The sequence below is a fragment of the Meriones unguiculatus genome, chromosome 5 (assembly GCF_030254825.1).
Source record: "Meriones unguiculatus strain TT.TT164.6M chromosome 5, Bangor_MerUng_6.1, whole genome shotgun sequence".
NCBI lineage: Eukaryota > Metazoa > Chordata > Mammalia > Rodentia > Muridae > Meriones > Meriones unguiculatus.
The window spans coordinates 113286608-113312157 of record NC_083353.1 but is presented as its reverse complement, the minus strand read 5'-3'; the positions used below and the strand labels follow the sequence as shown (position 1 = coordinate 113312157).

Below are 25550 nucleotides of genomic sequence, written 5' to 3'. Positions count from 1 at the left end.
ACTGCACTGGTGGGCCTTCAGATTGGGGTGGGCTGCCGGCTGGGGGCAGTATCTCCATCCAGTGACCACTGCTGTGGGCCACAGATGAGGCAGCCAGGCCGCATGACAGATCAAAGCTTCACTGCAGCAGTCAGTCTGTCCTCACAGGGACTGGCCTCCTCTGCCCTGTGAGTCACTTTGATTGCTGCCACGGGTTGGGGCAGTTTTGATCATTGCCAGCGCCTCAGTGATGAAACTACTACACAAGGAAGATGCTTTGTCAGGCCTTGCCTTTGGAGGCCCAAGATCCTGTGCCCCCATGGGTGGTGCGCTGCATGTTGGGAGAGTGAGGGCATGTGCATTGGGAGCCAGGGATGGGGGAACCTGTTTCTGTGTGTATTGGATACATTGATAAAATATGAACATCCTCTAATTTGTAAAATTTCATTAATGTAGAGGGTGTTTGTCTATGAGAAACATCTCAAAGAACGATTAGTACTTACTGAATGATCTCATTTATAAATGATGACTGAAAAAGTAAATCTCAGGAATTGGAGCAAAGAATACATGATTGTAAAAGACCAGATGCTGGGATTTTGATGAAAGTGAGCAATCTACCAGAAACAGTATAAGAAAACACTGAGGATCCAAGGTACTATAGAATGACTATAGTTAGCACTATCCTGTCTACCTGAATTTCTTAAAAAGATCATAAGTGGGGCTGGAGAGATGGCTCAGAGGAACACTGGCTGCTCTTCCAGAGGTCCTGAGTTCAATTCCCAGCAACCACGTGGTGGCTCATAACCATCTATAATGACATATGGTGCCCTCTTCTGTCCTGCAGGCACACATACAGGCAGAATACTGTATAAATAATAAATAAATCTGTTTTTTAAAAGATCATAAGTATTACTATCACACACACACACTGGCAACTATGTTAAATAATGAAAGGTACTATTAACCTGTTTAGGATAATTGTTTCACAGTAAATACATCCATAAATCCAGACACTATAACTTAAATATATTTAAGTAATAAATTAAATAATTTTATTTCTCAATTTCATGTCAATAAAACCAAAGGAAGATTTAAAAAAAGCAAAAACAGATAGATGGGGAGAACATAGCATACAATTGTGTGAATCAATGAAACTTGGGGAGTTGGCAGCAAAGAGCCATGTGTGCACAAAAGGGACACTGTGCACATGGAAAGTTCCCTGGTACATGGTAAATTCTAAACAAAAGAGCATTTTCTAAAGGAGTAGGTGGATGACTATACAAGTACATGTATACCAGTGTTTTCATATATATAACCATTTACTGCCTACTTAAATTCTGGGGACATCTCTTCCACATGAAGAACTTTCCAGGTGTATGTGTCATGCTGGATAACAATTCAATCCAAACTCCATGGAGAATGTGTGATTCATAAGTATATTTTATTCATCTGGCAAACTGAGCTTTGTATATAATTGCATAAGACATCATTCCAGCCCCAACCAGCAGGTCGATGATGTAATACAACACATTTCTCCCACACATTGTTGGGCTCACCTTTGTGCCAGAATCTGAAAGGGAGGAAAGAGCATCAGGCTGTTTCCTACAATAATGCTTGAAAAGAGAAAGCAAGAGTGTGCAAGTCTGATAATGAGGTTGGAATTTGAGGAAATCAGATTGAAGTATGTACAAATCAAGCTTTCTCCATCACCCACGTCTGACATTTCCCTCAATAACAGGGCCCAGAGCACTCAATGTAATATCAGTGTGATGTTAAATCATTCTCCCAGAAGCTGCTATTTCTTAAGTCTTGGTACTAGGAGACAGTCGACCCATAGTGATTACTTATATTCTCAAAAGATCTCTCCTTATTCCCATATATTAATATAATTTTCTTTCATTTTACAAAAGAACTATATTAGACACTGGAGAACTAGCTGTAATCTCTGGATAATCTACTTCTTGCTATCATCAAGAACAAATAATTTAAAATCCAGGATTTCTGGTTTTCTCCTCTGAAAATTGATAAAAAATAACCTTACTGCATCTGTCTCACAAGAAATATTAGGATAGAATATAACATACTGAAATACTAAAGTTTATAAATAATTACATAAATATGAGACATAATAATATCAGTTTGAGGGATTTTGATTTATGAAAAATAATCAGTTATGATCTTAACATAAACTTGTGTGCTGTTTTTCCAGAAAAGTGCAAGATTCTGTTCCCAGCATCCTTATTAGCAAGGTCCTGCCACCTGTAACCCTAGCTCCCGGGTATCAAACACCCTCTTTTTAATTTATTTTTTATTTATTAAAATTTATTCACTTTGTATCCCAGCTGTAGCCCCCTCCCCATATCCTCCCAATACCACCCTCCTTCCCTCTTCTCTTCCCATGCCCCTCCTGCAATCCATTGATATGGGAGGACCTCCTCCCCTTCCATCTGACCCTAGCCTATTAGGTCTCATCAGGAGTGGCTGCATTGTCTTCCTATGTGACCTGGTAATCAAACACTGCCTTATGGGTTCCATGGACATACACATACACATGGTGGATGCTCACAGTGATATGCATACATACACACAAATAAAAATAAGTTAAAACTTATTTTTAAGGATGCAGATAAGAGACTTAAAACATAAAAAGTACATCTATGTGTAAAAACATTGGCTGGGCGCCCTGACTACTTAGCATTCTACAGTCTTCAAACTCAGTTCCTTCATCTCAATAATGTGTGTCACACAGGACTGCGGAAATGAGTAAACAAAGGAGTAAAAGTAACTCCATCCCCAGCAGTGACTCCAAGAGTGGGGTGTCTCCATTTCATAACCAACAGCTGGAATACCCGAAATTCTCCTCATGCTACAAGACCCAAGACTCCTCCATGTGACTTTATACTCACGCGGCACTCTCATTGTATGGTGACTTATCAACCCATTGCCATTGTCGATGACCTGGACCCCACAGCCCTATATAATAAGCAGCTTTTTGTTCCAGGTTCTTGGTGATGAAATCCTAAGAGGAAAGAAAGATACCACTTTCAGCATAGATTGAGCACTTCCTTTTTTGTTATAGAATTTTTATAAAATCTTATAAAATTATTTTAATGAGACACATGCTAACAAAATAGATGCGAAAACAGGACCCATCATTCTGCTACACACACACACAAAAAAAAAAACACACCTCAGCAATGAAGATAGACATTACCTCAAAATAAAGGGCTGGAAAGAGGTTTTCCAAGCAAAAGGAACCAAAAAGCAAGATGTAGTAGCCATTCTAGTATCTAATAACCTAGACTTTCAACCAAAATTAATGAAAAGAAATGAGAAAGGACACTTAATACTCATCAAAGGAAAAATGCACCAAGACGATGTCTTCATTCTGAACATCTGTGTCCTAAATGCAGTGGTGCCCCCATTCGTAAAAGAAATATTACTAAACCTTAAATCACATGTTGAACTCCACACATTAATAGTGGGAGGTTTCAACACCCCACTCACTCCAACTGACAGATCATCAAGACAGAAACTAAATCGGGAAATAATAAGACTAAGAGAAGTCATGAATCAAATGGACCTAACAAAACATTTCAACCAAACACAAGAGAATATACTGCCTTCTGAAAACCTTACTGAACCTTCTCCAAAATTGATCATATACTCGGTCACAAAGAAAACCTCAACAGGTATAAGAAGATTGAAATAAACCCTTGTATCTTATCAGATCACCATGAATTAAAACTGGAACTAACAACAATAGAAAGCCTACAAACTCATGGAAACTGAACAACTTCCTACACAGTGACCACTGGGTCAAGAAAGAAATTTAAAAAAGAGAGAGAGATTTAAGACATTCTATTATCCAATAAAAATGACAACATTCCCAAACATACTGGATACAATGAAAGCAGTGCTAAAAGAAAATTTCATAGCTCTAAGTGCCTTCATAAAGAAATTGGAGTGATCCCATACTTGTAACCTAACAGCAAACCTGAAAGCTCCAGAACAGAAGAAAGCAAACATACCAAAGAGGAGTGGATGACAGAAAATAATCAAATTCAGGTCTCAAATCAATAAACTGGGAACAAAGAGAACAACACAGGAATCAATGAAACCAAGAGCTGGTACTTTGAGAAAATCAACAAGATAGACAAACCCTTAGCCAAACTAAGTAAAAGGCGGAAAGAGAATATACAAATTAACAGACTCAGAAACAAAAAGTGGACATAACAACAGAAAATTAGAAAATCAAAAATGTCATTAGGTCTTCTTTCAAAAGCCAATATTCCACAAAATTGAAAAATCTAAAGGAAATGGATTTTCTTGACAAATTGCACCTACCAAAGTAAAATCAAGATAAGGTAAACAGTTTAAACAGTCTTATAACCCCCTAAGGAAATAGAAGCAAACATCAAAAGTCTCCCAACAAAAATGAGCCCAGGACAAGAAGGTTTTAGCACAGAATTCTACCAGACATTCAAAGAAGAACTCAGATGAATACTCCATCAACTATTCCACAAAATATAAACTGAAAGAACATTGCCAAACTCATTCTACAAAGCCACAGTTACTCGGATACCAAAACTATACAAAGGCTCAAAAAAGAAAGATAATTTCAGACCAATTTACTCATGAACATCAATACAAAAAGTCTCAATAAAATAACTCACAAACCAAATCCAAGAATGCATCAAAACCATCATCCACCATGATCAAGTAGGTTTCATCCCAAGAATGCAGAGATGGTTCAACATACAGAAATCCATCAGTGTAATCCACCATAGAAACAAACTCAAAGAATAAAAATCACATGATTATCTCATTACATGCAGAAAAAGCCTTTGACAGAATCCAACACCTCTTCATGAAGAAAGTCTTGGAGAAATCATGGATACAAGGCCCATTCCTAAATATAATAAAGGCTATAAAGAGCAAGCAGACAACCAACATCAAATTAAATGGAGAGAAAGTCTAAATAATTCCACTAAAATCAGGGACAAGACAATGATGCCCATTCTCTCAATACCTCTTAAATATAGTATATGACATTCTATATAAAGCAATAACACAACTTAAAAAGATCAAGGGGATACAAACTGGGAAGGAAGAAGAAAAGGATGTCTATGATAGTGTATGTAAGCAATAAAAATTCCACCAGAGAACGTCAACAGCTGATAAACAGCTTCAGGAAAGTAACTGGATACAGATTAATGGAAAAAAAATCGGTAGCCCTCTCATACACAAATGACAAATGGGCTGAGAAAGAAATTAGAGAAACTATGCCATTCACAATAGCCACAAACACTATAAAGTATCATGGTGTAACTCTAGCCAGGCAAGTGAAAGACCTGTATGACAAGAACTTCAATTCTTTGAAGAAAGAAATTGAAGAAGATATCAGAAGATGGAAAAATGTCCCATGCTCATGGATTGGTAGGATTAACACAGTAAAAATGGCCATCTTACCAAAAGCAGTCTACAGATTCAATGCAATCCCCATCAAAATACCAACACAGTTCTTGACAGACCTTGAAAGAACAATTCTTAGCTTCTTATGGAAAAAGAAAAAGCCATTCTAATAGCTAAAGCAATCCTCTACAATAAAAGAACTTCTGGAGGTATCACCATCCCTGACTTCAAGCTATACTATGCATGGTACTGGCATAGAAATAGACAGGTTGATCAATGGAATTGAAACAAGACCCAGAAATAAACCCACACACCTACGGACATTTGATTTTTTGACAAAGGAGACAAAACCATACAATCGGGTGGGGGAAAGCATCTTCAGCAAATGGTGCTGGTCTAACTGAATATCTGCATGTAAAAAAAATGAAAATAAATCCTTGTTTATCTCCCTGAACAAAACTCAAATCAAAGTGGATGAAAGACCTCAATATAACACCAGATATACTAAATCTCTCAGAAAAGAAAGTGGGGAAGAGCCTGAAACTCATTGGCCCAAGAGACAACTTTCTGAAGAGAACACCAATAGCTCAGGCTCTAAGAACAACAATTAATAAATAGGAACTCTTAAAATTGAAAGCTTCTGTAAGGCAAAGGACATTGTCAATAGAATGAAATAACAGGCTACACACTGGGAAAAGATCTTCACCAATCCTGCATCTGACAAAGGGCTAATATCCAAAATATCTAACTAACCCAAGAAATCAAACACCAATAAACAAAATAACCCAGTTTAAAAATGGGGCACAGAACTAAACAGAAAATTATCAACAGAGGAATTTCAAATGGCTGAGAAGCACTTTTAAAATTCTTAACTTCTTTAGTCTTTAGGGAAACATAAATCAAAACAAATCTAAGATTCCATCTCACAGTGGTCAGAATGGCTAAGAACAAAATCTCGAGAAACAGCACATGCTGGCAAGGGTGTGCAGAAAAAGGAATGCTTCTCCATTGCTGCTGGGACTGTAAACTTGTACAGCCACTTTGGAAATCAATCTAGCACTTTCTCAGAAAATTGAGAATAGCTTTACCTCAAAACCCAGCTATACCTGTCCTGGGTATATACCCAAAAGATGGTCAACCATACAAGCACATTTACTCAACCATGTTCATAGCAGCTTTATTTGTAATAGTCAGAATCTGGAAACAATCTAGATGTACCTAATCCAAAGAATGAATAAAGGAGCTGTCGCATATTTACACAATCGAATGCTACTCAGCTATTGAAAACAAAGAAATTTGCAGGAAAATGCATAGAACTAGAAAAGATCATCCTGACTGAGGTAACCCAGACCCAGAAAGACAGCCATTGTGTGTACTCACTTATAACAGGATTTCAGTCATATAATACAGGATAAGCATACTATGAGGCACAGACGCAAAGAAGATAAATAACAAGGAGGATCCAAGGAAGGATTGTTGGTATAATGTTCTTTTGAAATGTATACACCTTATCCTTGTTCATTCAAATGCTGCTTTCTCCCCCCACCCCCAATCTCTGGTTTCAATCTGGGTATTGCATTGTGATACTCATTCTAAGCATCCTGTCTCAACTCTTGTGTAAACAGACCAAAATAAAGCAACCTAGACACAATGTTGAGCTGAGAGGAGCCAGAGGACAGGAAAGAGGGGAGGAGCTAGAGGGCAGGAAATGAGTGGGAGAAGAAGGGGCAAGAGGAGAGCTTGGAGAGCAGAGCTGGAGGAGAGATCTTGGCACTATGGAGAGAGGAACTGGACCTAAGATATCACTAAAAGCAAGTATAATGTGGGAAATCTAAATGTAAAGAAACTATGAGGGCTTAAAGGTTTAGGATGGAGTAAATATTGCCCAGCTTTGTGTTCTAGGTTAACTAAATAAGCCCAGTATCTGTGTGGTGATTTGGGTATACATCTGTTTCGGATTAACAGCAAGCTTTACTAAAACATATATTAATAGTGAATATTAATCGCCACCTACAACAAAGGATGGATAAATCTCACTTGGGATGGGAGACAGAATAGACAGAGTTTGTGGTTGAAGAAAGGGAACAAGGTAGAAGAGGAGGGGATTCATAGTTAAAAGGGAGATCAGACATGGGGGAAGTGAGGGCGAGAGGACAGAGGGCCTGTAGAGAAAAGAGAACCTGAGGGTTGGGGTAACTCTGTGACAAGCTAAAGACCTAAGTCAGGGTAGGATCCTGGGAGGATATGAGGGGTGTGCAAGCAGAGACTCCTAGTAGCAGAGGCCATAAAGACTGAAGAGGACATCCTCTAACTAGACTAGTCTCCTAGTAGATGGAGGGGAATACCAACCCACCCCTCAAAAACATCCACCCAAAATTTACCCTGCCTACAAGATGTACAGAGATAAAGACAGAGCAGATAGATCAGAGACTGAGAGAATGCCCAACCAATGCCTGGCCCAACCAAACACTCACCCTATGGGAGAGTGCCAACCTCTGACATTATGAACAATACTGTCCTAAGCTTGCAAGCAAGAGCCTGTCAGTTGTCCTCTGACAGATTCTACCCAGCAGTGCCTCAAAACAGATGCTGAGACTCGTAGCCAAACATTGGATAATGCATAGGGAGTCTTGTGGAAAAATAGGACGAAAGATAAAAGGACCTGAAAGTGACAGGAGGTCCACCAGAAGATCAACAGAGACAACTAATCAGGGCCTAGAGGGGTTTGCTGAGACTGAAGCATCAACCAAGGACCATGCATGAACTGGACCTAGAACCCCTACAAAAAAGTACAGATGAGCAGCTCAGGCCTCATGTGGGTCCTCTAGTAAGGGAAGTGAGGACTGCATCAGAAATGGACTCATTTGTCAGCTTTTTGATCACTTCTTCCTTGAGGAAATGCCTTGTTAGTCCACCAAGGAAGAGAACAAGCTAAATACTGATGCAACTTGATGAGCCGAGGTGGATGGAAAAGGGAGATCTTTTTCTGAGGAATAGGGGAGGGGAGAATACTGGAGGGAGGAAGAGTGAGACTGGGAGGGGAGGAGGAATGAGGCTACATCCAGAATGTAAAGTGACTTTAAAAAATCAATAAATTTTAAAAAACAAAAACAAAGAAAAATTATTTTAATGATACAAAATATGGGGTCCAATGTGATGCACATGCAGAAATACATAATAATCAAATCCAAGTTCATCTCTCTAGGCTCTCAACGATTTTTCAAAATTTAGATTAGTATACAGTAATTTTACATTTAAGAGGTACACTGTGATTTTTTGGCTGATTTTTTTTCTAGCCATACAGAGATGAAAAGACAAAGAAAGGATCAAGGAATAGAGGAGCTACCACCACTCCCAGGAGTGCACATTTTCTCTGGCTGATCAGGACACAAAATCATCATTCATATTTTCATGACACTGGAAACAATTTCTAATCATAATAATGAATTCTCATCTCAGACTCACCCCCATCTTTTCCTCATTATTGTGGGGCTCTGCTGTTTAAGGTTAAAGTCAATCACCTCCAGATACCATTTATTTGTGCTCAGTCCATGATAATGGACTCACTTTTCTTAGCGGGGTGGTAACAGTCTCCCCTAATCAGGGTGATTTCAGGTCTTCTATGGAGCATCAAATAGCCCTCAGGGAAGATTACAGGCCAGACCCTTTTCTATAAGGAAGTGGTTCAGCTAGCTATCTATTCCTAGAAATGCCCCACCCTGCTAAGGATCTTAGTCCAGCAGTGGCCTTCAATTACACTTAGATATCACCCAGTTCCACATAGGACAATTAAGTACTGTATTTTCCTTCTTGTGATAGGACAACTAAGTATCCCTGACCCTCTGACCCCAGCGAATCAAACACGTTCGCCTTCATGCCCTGATTTCACATGAATAAAGATAGGCAGATATTCACTTTCTCAAGACCATCTGAAATTCATCTTTTATGGTGGCATCGCACCTGGCCTGCCTTCTGGCACACTGGGCCTGAACCTTGCTAAGCCTGTGTCTTGGCTGAAAGCCAAACAGGCATGGGCTTTGCCCCCCCACACACACACCCATCTGCTGTACTTAGTGCAGAAGCTTAACCAAAATCCTCTGGTATCCAAAGCCTGTGGCTTTGGAATGCCCAAGCTTCCATTGCCACCAGCAAACTCCCACACAGGCCTCAACCTAAAGCACTCTAGCTGCCCCTGAGAGAAACAGAACCCCCATTTTCCTTCTGGAAACCAAGCTCCAGGACACCAGCAGAGCTCCAGGACCCCACTGAAAGAACATCACATCAACGCCATTCTTATATCTGAGCAGGGGTTCTAGGTTATATCTATGAATGGTCCTCGGTTGGAGTATCAGTCTCAGAAAAGACACCTGTGCCCAAAGATTATGGTTCTGTTGCTCTCTTTGTGGAACTCCTGTCCTCTCCAGGTCTTACTATCTCCCCCTTCTTTCATATGATTCCCTGCACTCTGCCCAAAGTTATGAGTCTCAGCATCTGCTTTGATACACTGCTAGGTAGAGTCTTTCAGAGGCCCTCTGTGGTAGGCTCCTGGCAGCTCGGTATCCAAGTGGGTTCCCCAGCAAGGAGAACATGGACTGTGTCTGACATGAACTCAGTGGCAGGCTCACTACCACCCCTAAGTGGGGAGCAGCCTTGCCAGGCCACAGAAGAGGGCAATGCAGCCAGTCCTGATGAGACCTGATAAGCTAGGGTCAGGTGGAAGGGGAGGAGGACCTCCCCTATCAGTGGACTTGGAGAGGGACATGGGAGAAGATGAGGGAGGGAGAGTGGGATTAGGAGGGAATGAGGGAGGGGCTACAGCTGGGATACAAAGTGAATAAACTGTTATTAATATTAAAAATAAAAATTTAAGTTAAAAAACAAAAACAAATAAAAAGAGATTGTGCATGAGAGAATTTTCCACATTTTTCAGCCATTCTCTATTCATAACTTCATATATTCCATTTCTGATGGTTGGTTGTGACTCTCTAGATTTGATCCTGTTTCCCTACATGTTCCTCTGCTAGGCACTTGTTACTATAGGAAGCATTAGTGTGCTCATGCTTCAAAACCATAAACTAAACATTGATCATAAACTGGTCTTTCAAGCAGAAACATCTTGTCTTTCCCTCCACCCTCTTGTGTTGCATTTCTGATGCCATGGTTCCTTGGGGTTTTTTTTAGTTTCACTGAAATGGGAACATGGTTTAGAACACAAAGGCTGAATCAACGTTTCTGCCTATCTGATAGAACACCTTCTGCCACAGCACCAACACACATGTCAACACAACTCCCTCTTAGTAAAAGGACGCAGACAGCAGGCCTGGCCCAGGCCCCACTCTCTCCCAGGATGCACCTGTTCTTCCTTGCTGTGGATCACCAGCAGATGAGCACCCTTGCTGGAGCACTTCTTTTCACTCTCATTCCAAGATGCAGCAGGGCTGGTTGAAATGAAGTAGCAGTTGGAACCAAATGGTTTCCAATCCTTTGGGCAACAGCTCCAGGCTTTGCCTTTGGGACAAGAAGAGGAAATGTAAGTGCAAAGTAATGAAGTCATTTTTTTTTTTAGAAAAAAAAAAGGTTTATTTGGCTTACATGTTTACAGTATAGTTCATCAATAAAGAAAGCTTAAACAGGAACTCAAACATGGCAGGAACCTGGAGGTAAGAGCTGATGCAGAGGCCATTTAGGGGTGCTGCTTACTGGTTTGCTTCCAATGACTTGTTTAGTCTGCTTTCCGATAGAACCCAGGACTATCATTCCAGAGAGGCACCACTCACAATGGGCTGGGCTCTCTCCTATCAACCACTAACTAAGAAAATGCTCTACAGACTTACCTGTAGCCAAGGCTTATGGGGACATGTTCTCCCTGAGGTTCCCTCCTCTCAGATGACTTTATCTTATGTAAACTTGTCATAAAACTAGACAGGTCGACATGAAACTTGGTCTTCAGTTCACAGTTGGAAAACATACAGAAAATTTGGTTGTAAAAATCTTCTTGATGCTGCAGCTATGGTAGCTGGTACTCCTGAATCCTGCCTTGACGAACACCTTGGCTGCTCATGGCTCCTCTATTATCCCTCTGCCTTGAATAATGTAATTATATTTGATATATTATGCCCTGTTTTTGTCCTACCCTCTATATTTTTCACAAGGTGCACATACTCCCGTTAGGAATGATTATCTTCTGGGAACAAATTCTTAGACTCTTTTTGATGACTCAAGCTCATCTCTCTGGTATCATTTGCTGCTTGCTTGTTTTCAGATACTCCAGCCTCAAACTCAGGAGTCTGTGTGCCTCCTGCTAGAACATTCCCTTGACCTCAGTCAAGATTCTTTTCTATCCCCCCTCTTGAAAGTCATCCTCTTCATAAACCTTCCCTCAGCCCTTTGGACACATCTGTCTCCACTATCTCAACTAGTTAGGAAATGAAGTCATTTTTAAAGAGACCACATGGAAGCTAGAACTCCCAACTTCTCCAAATACAACAAGGATCCCCTTTAGGAAATGAAGTCATTTTTAAAGAGATCACATGGAAGCTAGAACTCCCAACTTCTCCAAATACAACAAGGAGCCCCTCACCTCTCAGGTGCCAAGCAACCCATGTCTACCTCCATCGGCACTGATGTCAGGACCTCTTTGTCCTGCTGGAGTGCTACCAGGAAAAGTGAGAAAAACAGAGTGTAAAGAGCACCCAGACTCTGAGAATATAATGTGAAACTGGATCTCTGAAGAATAGGACTAATCAATCGTACTAAGAACAAAAATTTCATAATATATGTTGTATTTAAACAATACATGTCACAGTGTAGGCTCCATAAGTGAGCATTCTTCCAAGCATTATATTGTGAAAAATGGAGAAAATATACCAGTTTTTTATATTAATATATTAAAATAGATTAATATTAATATGTTATATGTTGTATTATACTATATATATATTAATATATTAATTAACATAATTATATCATTCTTATCTCCTTCTCTTCCCTCAAATCCCTGTCATGTTACCTCCTGTCTCTCAAATTTATGGCCTATTTTTATTGTTATAAGTTCTATAGACAATTAACAACTGCCAAGAGAGGAAGAATTAATCTTCTTCATGGGTGAGTCTCCTAATTGGTTATCCAATACCACATGGTTAGCCTTAAAAGATACATTTTCATCAACTGAACTCTGCATTGCGAAATGCAATAAGACTAGACATAAACCCTCATATCAAGGTTAGTCGAGGCAACCTAGTATGAGAAAAAGAGTCCCATAAGCAGAGGACGCCTGCTCTTTTCTGAAGGGAAACAGAGAAGCAATGGATCTGGGGGTTGGGGAAAGTGGGGAAGGACTTACAGGAGGGAAGAGAAGGGAGGATATGGATGGGATGTATTGTATAAGAGAATTTTTTTTAAATAAAAGACTTAGATGATAAAAAGGTACACTTTAAAATTGCCTACCTTAAGTAGACCATCAACTGATGGCAATATCAACAGTCTATAATGATTTTTATAGTTTAGACCCTGTGTCCAATGTCATTAAGCTAGCTTTTCACACCTGTCATCATCCTCAAAAATAATTGCTCCAATTTTAATAGAGGAATAGCCTATAATATACCAGATCAGTCATCCTCAAAACTGCTAATGAGAATCACTTAAAACAAGGATCCTCTGAAAACTTATCCCAACCAAGAGAAGACTAAAAAGATGTGATGGCTAAATACAGTATGGTATCTCATATGAAAGCCTAGTTACCATGAATTTCAAGCAGTGTTTATGTCAGTATTCACTTCCTAGTTGCAGCAACCACATTTGTTTATATAAGCTGTTCATATAGGGACAGTGTATGTTTATGTGGGGTTAGAACAGTATCTTTATATTATCTCGTGAAATCTTTTATAAATTTAAAAATATTCTCAGGAAATCTAATAAATATTTAAATAATTAATATTCGTGATACAGGGCTTCATAATTCTCTTCAAATTATATACGTATGAGAAACAGCAAGTGTCCAGACACAGTTTGGAAGTTTGGGAAAAAAAAAAAGCAGAAGTTAGAAAAATATAAATTTCATAAAAAACACTTGTCGAAAGATCGAGGTATACATGTCAGATTATCTGGTCTAATGCAAATGTACATGTGGACCCCACTTCTCAGTTCATGCCACCTGGAAATTTATTAGAAATATTGAGTAAGACATCCCCTACTCAAATGTAGGCAGTGCCATCCAGAATAACAGGTAGATGGCCCTACTGTAGAACACTCTCATTCCCTCAATTCCCATAGACACAATTCTCCACCATGCCTCCCTGCAAAACATCTACTTTGCCTTGTCCCTGCCCTCAACTGCAGAGGTTATCCCCTACTCAAGTGCAGACCACACTAGTCAGAAGAACAGTAAATAATCTCAGGCTGAGACTCACTACTGGACCACATCAGATGCCAGGATTCCAGACAGACTGGTCACCTTTGGACCTCCTCCAGTCTCTTAGAGTACCTGAGACACAACCTCCCATATCCTCTCATCTCCTCATCACTCTGTCCCAGCTCCCAGCCAGGGCAAGAGTTGGGTGGACTTCTGCCTTCAGAAATCCAGCTCTCAAACTCAGGTGGAAACACTCTGCTCAACCACAGACCACACAGATGAAAAAACCAGAGAGGAAACAGAAACCAAGGAATAAAACACCCACTTAACAAAGACAAACTCAGAAATTGGCACTGAGACCTGTAATCACTAAATCAAAGGCTTGGGCACCAGGGTAAGAACACAATTACATCTGGGCTCACCACCAGAGCCCAGGCACCCTACTCCAGCAAACCCTGAATATTGAATATTCCAACACAGCTAAAGCACATAAAGAAGACCTTAGAACCAACTTTCTGAAGATGATATAGGTCCTTACAGAGGAAATCAATAAATCCCTTAAAGAAATTGAGGAAAAAGACAAACAAAAAAAACTGAAGGAAAGGAATTAATTTCTTAAAGAAACTGAAGGAAAAACAAGCAGTTGAAGAAAACAAACAAAAATGTTCAAGACCTGAAAATGGAAATGGAAACAAACAAACAAAAAAAGAAACAAAAATGAGGAAATTCTGGAGATGCAAAATCAAGGCAAACAAATAGGATCTACAGATACAAGCATCAGTAACAGAATACAAAAGATGAAAGAGATAACCTCAGACATTGAAGACAACATAAATAGATACTTCAGTCAAAGAAAATGTTAACTCTAAAAAAAATTCCTGACATAAAACATTCAGAGAATCTGGAAAACTATGAAAAAGCCAAACCTAAGAATGAAAGGCATATAACAAAGAGAATGATCCCAGCTCAAAGGTCCAGAAAATGTTTTCAAAAAAATCATAAAGGAAAATTTTCCTAACCTAAAGAAGGAGATGCCTATCAAGGACAAGAGTCATACAGAACACCAAATAGATTGAACCAGACAAAAAAAAAAAAAAAAAGTACTCTCGCCACATAATAATCAGAACACTAAACATACAGAACAAAGAGAGAATATTACAAGCTGCACAGGAATAAAAGCAAGTAACATATAAAGACAGGCCTAAAACAATTATAGCCAATTTCTCAGTTGAAACACTAAAAATCAAAAGGACCTGAGCAAATACACTGCAGACTCTAAAAGACCACAAAAACCAGCTCCTCCTACTATACCCAGCAAAACTTTCAGGTACCATAAATGGAGAAAACTACATATTTTATACAAAGTCAAAATCAAACAGTATCTATCTACAAATTCAGCCCTACAAAAGAAAAATCCAACCCAAAGAGGTTTACTATACCCATGGAAACACACAGAATCAATAATCTCACACCAGCAAAACAAAAAAGGAAGAAAACATACATACACACACACACACACACACACACACACGAACACCAGCAACGCCAGCAGTAATAACAGCAACAACAAGAAAATGACAGGAATTAACAACCATTTGTCATTAATATTTCTCAATATCAATAGACTCAATCTCCCAATAAAAAGACACAGACTAAGAGAATGGACTTGCTGGGCATAATAGTCTGGGCTGACATTTGTGGTCTCTTGGAGACTGCATTGCATTTGTCCAGGCTCTTCTGACTTTTAGAGCCTCCATTGAGAAATTGAGTGTAACTATTATAGGTTTATCTTTATATGTTACACGCCCATTTTCCTTCATTTTAATATTCTCTTTGTTCTGTATGTTAGTTATTTTGATTGTTATATAGTAAGGGGGCTTTTTTCTGGTCCAAACTATTTGATGTTTTGTATGCTTCTTTTACAATTATAGGCATCTCCTCCTTCAGATTAGGAAATTTTTCTTCTGTGATTTTGTTGGAAACATTCATAGGCCTTTGAGCTGGGATTCTTCTTCTATTCCTATCATTCTTGGGTTTCATCTTTTCATATTGTCCATGCATAGAGAGCAAAGGATCCTGGATTTCAAACAATAGAAACAACAGAAAGCCTACAAACTCATGAAAACTGAACAACTCTCTACAGAATGACTACTGGGTCAAAGCAGAAATAAGGAGGGAATTAAAGACTTCCTAGAAGTCAATAAAAAAAATGAAGGCACAACATACCCAAACTTACAGGACACAATGAAAGTACAGTTAAGAGGAAAGTTCATAGCATTAAGTGCCTACATAAAAAAAAAAAAAAATGAAGAGATATCACACTAGCTACTTAAAAGCACACTAGATGCTCTAGAACAAAAAGAAGAAAGGACACCCAAGAAGAGTTGATGGCAGGAAATAACCAAACTGAGGGCTAAAATCAATAAAATAGAAACAAAGAGAACAACACAAAGAATCAATGAAACAAAGACTTGGTTCTTGGAGAAAATCAGCAAAATAGACAAACCCTTATCCAAACTAACTAAAAGATAGAAAGAGAATATCCAAATTAACAAAATCAGAAATGAAATGGGAAACATAACAACACTCACTAGGTAAATTCAAAAAAATCATTAGGTCATAAAGTCTATATGCCACAATATTGTAAAATCTAAAACAAATGGATAATTTTCTTGATACCACTTACCAAAGAAAAATCAAGGTCAGATAAACAATTTAAATAGACCTATAATCTCTAAGCAAATAGAAGCAATCATTAAAAGTCTCAGAACTTCCTCCCGCACACAGAAAAAGCCGTGGGCTAGAATGGTTTAGCCCAGAATTCTGCTAGACTTTCAACAAAAGAGCTAATACTAATACTCCTCAAATTATTCCACTAAATAGTACAGAAGAAACATTGAAAATTTTATTTTGTAAAGCCACAGCCACCCTGATAGCTAAACCACACAAAAACTCAACAGAAAGAATAATAGACAAATTTCCATTATAAACATGGATGCAAAAATACTGAACAAAATACATGCAAACCAGGACTGGAGAGATGGCTCAGTGGTTAAGAGCTCTGACTGCTCTTCCAGAGGTCCTGAGTTCAATTCCCAGCAATCACATGGTGGCTCACAACCATCTATACCTTCTACTGCTGTCTTCTGGCATGCAGGTGTACATACAGATAGAACATTCAAAATAAATAAATTTTTTTAAAAAAATACTTGCAAACCAAATCCAAGAGCACATCAAAAAGATCATCCACCATGATCAAGCAGGCTTCATCCCAGAGATTCAGGGATGGTTTGACATACGAAACTCACTCAATGTAATCCACCATATAAACAAACTGAAAGAAAAAAAAACACACATGATCATCTCATTAGATGCTGAAAAAGTCTTTGACAAAACCCAACACCTCTTCATGATAAAAGTCTTTCTTAGAAAGAGTAGAGATACAAGAGATATACGTAAATGTAATAAGGGCAATGTACAGCAAGCCTAGAGTCAATATCAAATTAAATGGAGAGAAACTTAAAGCAATCCACTAAATTCAGGAACAAGATAAGGCTGTCACCTCTCTCCATATCTATTCAATATAGTGCTTGAAGTCCTAACTAAAGCAATAAGACAACTGAAAGATATCAAGTAGATATAAATTGGAAAGGAAGAAGTCAAAGCATTGATATTTGCAAATGATATGATAGTATACCTGAGTGATACCAAAAATTCTACCAGAGAACTCCTACAGCTGATAAGCACCTTCAGTGAAGTAGCCAGATTTATTTAAAAAAAAAATCAAGAGCATTCCTATAGACATATGACAAATGACCTGAGAAAGAAATTCAGGAAATAACACCCTTTGTAATAGCCAAAGATAATATAAAATATAAAATAACTCTAACCAAGCAAGTGAAAGACTCAAATGTTAAAAACTTCAAGTTTGGGGGGGAAAAAAATCAAAGAACCTATTAGAAGATGGAAAGATTTTTCCATGCTCATGGATTGGTAGGATTAGATTAACATAATAAAAATGGCTGTCTTTGCAAAAGTAATCTACTGATTCAATGCAATCCCCATCAAAATTTCAACACATTTCTTCACAGACCTTGGAAAAAACAATACTCAACAAAAAACAGGATAGCTAAAACAATCCTGTACAATAAAGGAACTTCTGGAGGTATCACCATCCCTAGAATCAAGATTACTACAGAGTAATAAAAACTGAATGGTATTTGCATAAAAAGACATGCTGATCAATGGAATCAAATCAAGGACCCAGATGTAAGTCCAGAAACCTATAGACCCCTGAGTTTTTATGAAGAAGCCAGAAATCCATGATAGAAAAAAGAAAGCATATTCAACAAGTGGTGCTGGTCTTACAGGATGTCTACATGTAGAAGAATACATATAGATCCATATCTATAACCCTGCATAAAACTCAAGTCCAAGTGGATCAAAGACTTCAACATAAAACCATATACACTGAACCTAACAGAAGAGAAAGTGGAGAATAGCCTTGAACATATTGGCACAGAAGGCAACTTCCTGAACAGAACACCAACATCTCAGACACTAAGACTGGCTATTAATAAATGGGACCTCATAGAATTGAAAAAGCTTCTGTAAGACAAAGGACACCATCAAAAGGACAAAACAGCAGCCAACAGAATGGGAAAAGATCTTCACCAACTCCAATTCTAATGGAGTGCTAATATCTAATATATATATTAAAACTCAGAAAACTAGGCATCAACAAGCCAAACAATCCAATTAAACATTGAGGTACAGATCCAGAGAATTCTCAACAGAGTCTCAAATGTTCAACATCCTTAGCCATCATGTAAATGCAAAACAAAACTTCTTTGAGAGTCCATGTCAGAATGGCCACAATCAAAAACACAAGTGACAACTCATGTTGGCAAGAATGTGGAGTAAGGACAACACTCCTCCATGGATAGAGGGAGTGCAAGTTTGCATGGCCCCCTTTGGAAATCAATACGGTGGTTCCTCAGAAAGTTGGTAATAGATCTAACTCAAGACTCGGCTATATCACTCTTGGGTATATGCCCATGGGATGCTTCATCCTACCACAAAGATAATTGTTCAACTATATTCATAGTGGTTTTATTCAATATAGCCAGAATCTGAAAACAACCTACGTGTACCTCAACTGGAGCATGAATAAAGAAATTTTGGTACATTTACACAATGGACTATTACTCAGCTATTTTAAAATGACATCATGAAATTTGCAGGCAAATGGATGAACTATCAAAAAAATCATTCTGAGTGAGGTAATCCACACCAAGACAAACATGGTATATATTCAGTTATAAATGGATATTAGCTATTAACTGAAAGATAATCATGCTGCAGTCCACAGACCCAGAGAGGCTAAATATCAACATGCCTCTCCCTGAGAAGAAGAACTAGAATGGATTTTGTGGGTGAACTGGGGGTGGGTAGAGATGGGAACAGAAGGAATTAGGTGGGGTGGGGCAGAGTGAGTACCAAGAGAGAAGTCTGGAATTGGGGGCTTTGGGAGATGGGCTATGTAGAAGCCCAGTGAAGTGGAAACTCCCTGTAATCTACAAGGGTGACCCTACTTGAGACTTCTAGTAATGGGTGATATGAAGCCTGACATGGCCATCCTCTGTAACTAGGCAAGACTTTCAGTGTTGGGATAGGGACTCCAACCCGACCACAAAACTTTGACTTACAATTTGTTCTGACTGCAAGATGTGCTGGGGTAATTATGGCACAGAACTTGTGGGAGTAGCCAGCCAATAACTGGTCCAACTTGAGGCCCAAGCCACAAGAGGGAGCCCATGTCCAATACTGCCTGGATGGCCAGGAATTAAAGACTGGTTAAACCAGAGACCTAGTATAGAGTCAAACACAACTGGAAAAAAAAAAAAGTCAATGAAATGATTCCTAATGATAGTCTGCTATACTCGTAGAGCGATGCCTAGCCCAATTGTCATCAAAGAAGCTTCATTCAGCAACTGATGGGAGCAGATGCACAGTCAAACATTAGATGGAGCTTGGAGAACCCCAAGGAAGAGGAGGAGGAAGAATTGTAGGACCCAAAGGGATAAAGGACACCAGGAGAACCCACAGAATCAACTAAGCAGGGTTCATAGGGATTTCAACCTCCTAAGGCACATGGAGTTGTATCAGGACTAAGTGCATCCTCTTCCACTGAGGCCAGACAAGGCAGCCCAGCTAGAGGGAAGTGATCCAAAAGCAGGCAACAGAGTCCATGTCAGAGACAGCCCCCACTCCACTTGCTAGGGGACCCACATGAAGACCAAGCTGCCCATCTTACTGTAACTTGTTATTCCTTGTTTGGTTGATATCCCTGGAAGGTCTCCTCTTTTTTGAAAGAAACTGGAGGAGAAGTGGTTCTGGGGAGTGGAGCTGGGATGAGTAGACGGAGGGGAAACTTCAGTCAGGATACAATGTATAAGAGAAGACTATATTAGAAAAGAAAAAGAGAGAGAGGAGAGAGGGAAAGAGAAAGGAGGAGAGAGGAAGAGATAGAACAGGGAGGGGAAAGAAAGAAAGGAAAGAAGGAATTGAAGGAAGAAACAAAGAAGGAACAAAAGAAAGAAAGAAAGAAAGAAAGAAAGAAAGAAAGAAAGAAAGAAAGAAAGAAAGAAAGAAAGAAAGAAAAAAGAAAAGGGTTTCTGAGGAACCATTACACTCTACAACCAGCAACAAATTTTAGGTACATTAATTCTTACCATCCATAAGTGAACTGTTTTTCATGCAGCTCAATTTGTTGTGAATTATTTTGTATTTTGTAGCTTTTTTTTCTTCAAGAAGTTGAGAGTACTTTTGAAAGTAAACTGTAAGAAAACAGAATCAGAACCACTAATTTCCATGATAGAATGATGGCTCTCTAGAAAATAGAGACTATGTACTTAGTGGTACAAAAATCTACCATATCTAGTTTACCTAAGTAGACAGAGCCTTACTACGATTCTCTTTACCCCACAGTCAATGGACTCCTCAGGCCCCTAGTTTGAGACCAGAGATACTTCCAGAATGCATAGGAAAAAAAAGAGTAATTTAAAAGGCAGGATGGGCCCAATTGTCATGACTATAAAGGGAGTTAGCCACACCCTTCAATGCTTAATGTAAGATGAAAATGCTAACTCTTGGGGGAGGTGAAACAGAGACAGATACTCACATTTAAGAATGTAAACTGCCTTTGCTATGGAAGGAAAAGGCATTAGCTAATTCTGAGTAGCCCTGGGTTATTTTAGAGGGTGAAATTTGTTTAAATGCATCTAGGACATTCTTGTCTTCCTTAAACTCTTCATTTCCACTGACTTACACCACACTCTCACTCTCCCTGTTTAAAACGGACTCCCTCTAGAACTGAATTTCTTCACCTTCCTCCCTATGCCTTCGTCCTGCTCACCCCACCGGTTTTGCTTCCTCTGTTTCACTAACACCAATTTTGAAGTGGATCATCAGCAATATTCCAGGGCACGTATTAACCATCTTGCTATTGGAGTTGAGCCCAGTTCTCTTCCTCCTCAGCTCCTGAGACATTGCTTTGTCCTGGCTTTGCCTCACCTTTTTGCCATCACTTCTTGTTGTCTTTTATAATTCCTTCTCCTTCTCTCCATCCCTCTTTCAATAACGTCATGGTCTCTGACTTTACATAATCAGAATACCAAAGTCACATTATTACTTCTTGGACCCCTAGACCTCAACACTCATCAAGCATCTATTTCCTTGGCCCTATATTCTTTACCACTCAAAGCTGCTGCTCTCATGCTGTCCAGACACTTATCTCAGGTTAAAAGATAGCCCCCTCATTTCTCTCTTTGTCCTAATGATTCTACATTCAGAGTACTGTAAATACACCAACTACAACCTAAATTTGGCTCCATCAACTCACTATTTGAAATGTTGCAATGGTTCTCCATGGCTATGACGCTTTGCAAAAATGACCACAGTTTTTAACCTCTGTACCAATGGACCACAGCAGTGTGGTTTTGCAACATTTACAGTTTAAAACACAAAAAGTGAAGTCTTCTGTGTCAAGAGAAGTCTTTCAGTCAAGAGAATGTCAAAATCAGTCCTGATCTATATTAAGCTATGTTTTTGGGAAGACCTGGCTCATGGTCACCCTTAATCTTGGAAGTCTGCAAGCTGCCATGCAAACAGGCCCAGGGAATCCTAAGGAATCTTATAAAGGCATGTTGTACTCTTAGTCATTCCAGCTGGCCTCCTCTTCCTTGGACACAGAATGGCCTGTATTGGTAACTGACCACATACACATGCCTAAGTTCAGCTAGGACCAGAGGAGCCTCTCAGTGGAAATCAGCATAAATTGCCAAAGCACAGAAGCAGAGGATAAATAAGTTATCTTAGCTCATTAAATTTATACTCATGTACTAAATAGAAAACCAACTTGATAGAAACTACTATTTAGGAGAATAGTAATTATGTTGTTCATATTGGGGGACATCACATACCCTGTTTCAGCCACTCATGCTTCTGTTTCACCTCTGGGACATTCTTGGTAATCACATTCTAGATGTTTCCTCTTCTAAGAAATCTGTCTCAGTACAAGACTTCCTGGACAATGTTGCAGACACCAGTTCATTTTTTTTCCTTTGTTCTTTTCCAACACTGTCCTCCTATCTCAACACCCTGTGTAGCTGGGATAGTAGGAGAGTGCCATTACACCTGGCTGACAGTGATTCCTTGACCTTCCTCTAAATTTCTTGAGAACAGTCTGTGTTCTCCCTGGACTCTGTCTGACACTCTGTCTGACATACAGTAAATAGCTATTACTTTATTGTGGGTGATCAAATGAATGAGTAAAATACCCTAAACATACCAGTTCTCATGCATTTTAAATTTTTCATAAATTCTCATTCTTTGTTCAAGAGAAACTGACTGTTTTGTTCAGTTGGTATCTATCTAGGTTTTGGATAATCCTTGGCTGGACAGAAGTAACTAGGAATTAGCTGAAGAACACTTCTTGTATAATTTTTTTTCCTAAGTCCTTCTCCACATGCTCATCCCAGGATGGAGGAGCCTACACACATACAGCTTGTGCCCACATACAGCTTGTCTACACATTGAGCTTGTGTACACATACAGCTTTTAGACTTCCCAATGTCAATGAGAACACATAGGTTGACCTCCCGGTCCATTAAAGACAGCATCCCACAGAGTTTACTCCACAACCCCACACAGACACTCATAAATACTCTTCACTGTCTCTAGTAAGAATGGATTCCATTTTCCCCAAGGTAAATCCAAAGACAAAGTGAAAGTCACAATGGAATCCCTTGAATTATTTTCTCCAAACAAGATTTCTTCTTCATATTTCCTTAAATGCCTACTCTCTTCATCTAAGGCAGACATAGCCTATGGATTCATTTGGGATACTTACTGATAAAAGCAACTAGGAATGAGATTGCCAACAGCAGAAAAAATATCATCAGTGATTTAAAAAGCAGCGAGGGAGAACCAGGCTTACTTTGATGATGGGTGGGGTTCCCTTTGGGAGCTGGAAGGAGAAACACATTCATTTCATGAGTAATAAGTTCCATCTTCTTTTACTCCCACCTCTTCTCTTTTTTCCTCCAGGACACACAATTACTGGTAGTATGAACACTTAAAATAACAGAGATGTAATGCCCATTGTAAAAGCATTACAAAATATATAAACCACAAAATATATAAAATATATAAAACATTGCTGTAATAAATAGTGTTAATATTTTGAGATCTGAAAAGAATAATTTGAATACACATTCACAAAACCACTTCAATCATATCCTTTCAGGAAGTTGGGGTTTTTTTTGTTTGGTTTGGTTTGGTTTGGTTTGGTTTGGTGGTAGAAGGTGTAATGACCTAGGATTTCCCTACGTTAGTCCTGGATGATCTGGAATTCATTATGTAGACCAGACCAGCCTCAAATCCTCAGTGATCCTTCTGTTTCTGCCCTCAGAGTGCTGGAATTAGACCACAACTGACCCTTTCAGCAAATGTTAAAGTATGTGCATATAATATGTTTTCCCACATGGTTACAAGACATAAATACTGCCATCTGGCCTGTGACTTGCCTTCCATCCCCCCCCTGTCATGGGTGATTTTTTCTTTTCTTTATTTAAATTTTTACTTTTTATATTAGTTACAGTTTATTCACTTTGCATCTCAGCTGTAGCCTCCTCCCTCATTCCCTCTTAATCCCACCCTCCCTTCCTCATCTCCTCCCATGCCCCTCTCCAAGTCCACTGATAGCGGAGGTCCTCCTCCCCTTCCATCTAACGCTAGCTTATCAAGTCTCATCAGGACTGGCTGCATTGTCTTCCTCTGTGGCCTGGCAAGGCTGGTCCCCACTGGGGGGGAAGAGGTATGACTTGCCTTTTAATCAGAACTGTAAATACATTTTCATGTCACTGTGGGGATTTTTGATGTTATTTACTACAGTTACAGCACTAAATTTTCAAATAATTTCCAGACTGTTCAAACATATACATTAAGAGATAAACATTTTAATCATATTCCACTCTTTAGCATAAGGCCAGTCTGCTAGTCACTGTCTCATGGCTGGGAACTGTATCCTGGATGAAGGTATAGTTTAGTGACAGAGCAACTGTCAATCAAGTGAGAGGTTCTGCTTTGACCTATAGTATAAAAGAAAACAAAGTTCTTTCAATATAAAAGCTTCAAACGCAGAAACTGTTTTCATGATGTTACAATATACTGTCAAGCAAAGAGGGGAAACCTCACTATTAAACAGTATGATTTCATTTTCAGAAAAATATTTGCACTTACGTTCATTTTAAGAAGGAAATGCATCAAAATACAAGCTATAGTTTCTGTAAATGGCAAGAGCAAAAACCACACCAAGAAAGCTTTTTCCATCCCACCATACAACCCTACAGCTCTTCAAATCAATCTACAAACTCAAGCGGCAGAGACTTCAGTAAAATCTCAGATCCGAGCACTTGGAGAATCAGTAACAAACACCACCCAAAGTTTGTTAATGACCCTTCCTTTAGTCTTCCATCTCCATTAAGTACAGAAAGGTGTTTGGTTTTTTTTGTTTGTTTGTTTGGTTGGTTGGTTTTTTTTTTTTTTTTTTTTTTTTTTTTTTTTTACCTGCAGAAGAATCTGAGTGGGTGCCAGAGGAGTTGGATGCATTCTTGAACTTCACTTCCGCATAAGTAATTTCTGAAGCCATATCAAAAAGAGACCCGCTTCTCTCAGAAAGCTCACCTCCTCTTTCCTCTAAAGCTTGTAGTGTGTGAGTACCACACACTGTGATAAGTTCTCAGATCACATGGTTGTAAGAGAGAAGAGGCCAGTCCCACTGGGACAAACCACATGAGAATGAGAACCCACAGCTTGAAATCCCTCAGGCCATGCACAGGATGTAACTAACCTCTTCAAAATAAAAATTGTAGCCTTCAAACCTACTCAGCGTGGGTTGCAAGTACTGTGAAGCAGGAACTCAAAGGAGGAAGGAAAAAATTAGGAAGAAGAAGAAAAGAGGAACCATGCTATTAGAGAACTCTGTCGTAAGACACTTTGCAACAAACATAAAACCATGCACATGCAAATGTGATTTCAGGAAAACCAGACAGTGAGCAAACACTTACGGCAGGACATTGACTTTGGGCTGAACAGGCAAATTCTGATACCACACTCTAGAGGACCGTTGGCACTCACCATTGTATGGGCTCTCACTTCCCACTCAGCTGCCTCCAGCACGGGGAAGGGCAGCTCACCCCCTGTTTCTTCTGAAGCTGCTCCTCCGAGCGAGTGATCTGCTTAT

At 39.2% G+C, this 25550-nt stretch overlaps 1 protein-coding gene across 2 annotated transcripts; it reads right to left on the bottom strand.

Annotated features, from left to right (window-relative positions):
• Positions 1–1401: 1401 nt before the first annotated feature.
• Positions 1402–25181, bottom strand: LOC110541908 (C-type lectin domain family 4 member A-like). 2 transcript variants are annotated; one of them, XM_060384176.1, is made up of 6 exons: positions 24875–25181; positions 23244–23273; positions 20479–20583; positions 10748–10902; positions 2886–2998; positions 1402–1549 (listed from the first exon to the last, which is right to left on the bottom strand). In XM_060384176.1, the coding sequence occupies exons 1-6, from the start codon at positions 24954–24956 to the stop codon at positions 1408–1410; spliced, it is 627 nt and encodes a 208-aa protein (XP_060240159.1). In that variant the 5' UTR covers positions 24957–25181; the 3' UTR covers positions 1402–1407. The 2 variants fall into 2 exon arrangements, with proteins under 2 accessions (XP_060240159.1, XP_060240158.1); XM_060384175.1 differs by having other exon boundaries at positions 23157–23273; positions 24875–25177.
• Positions 25182–25550: the final 369 nt, after the last annotated feature.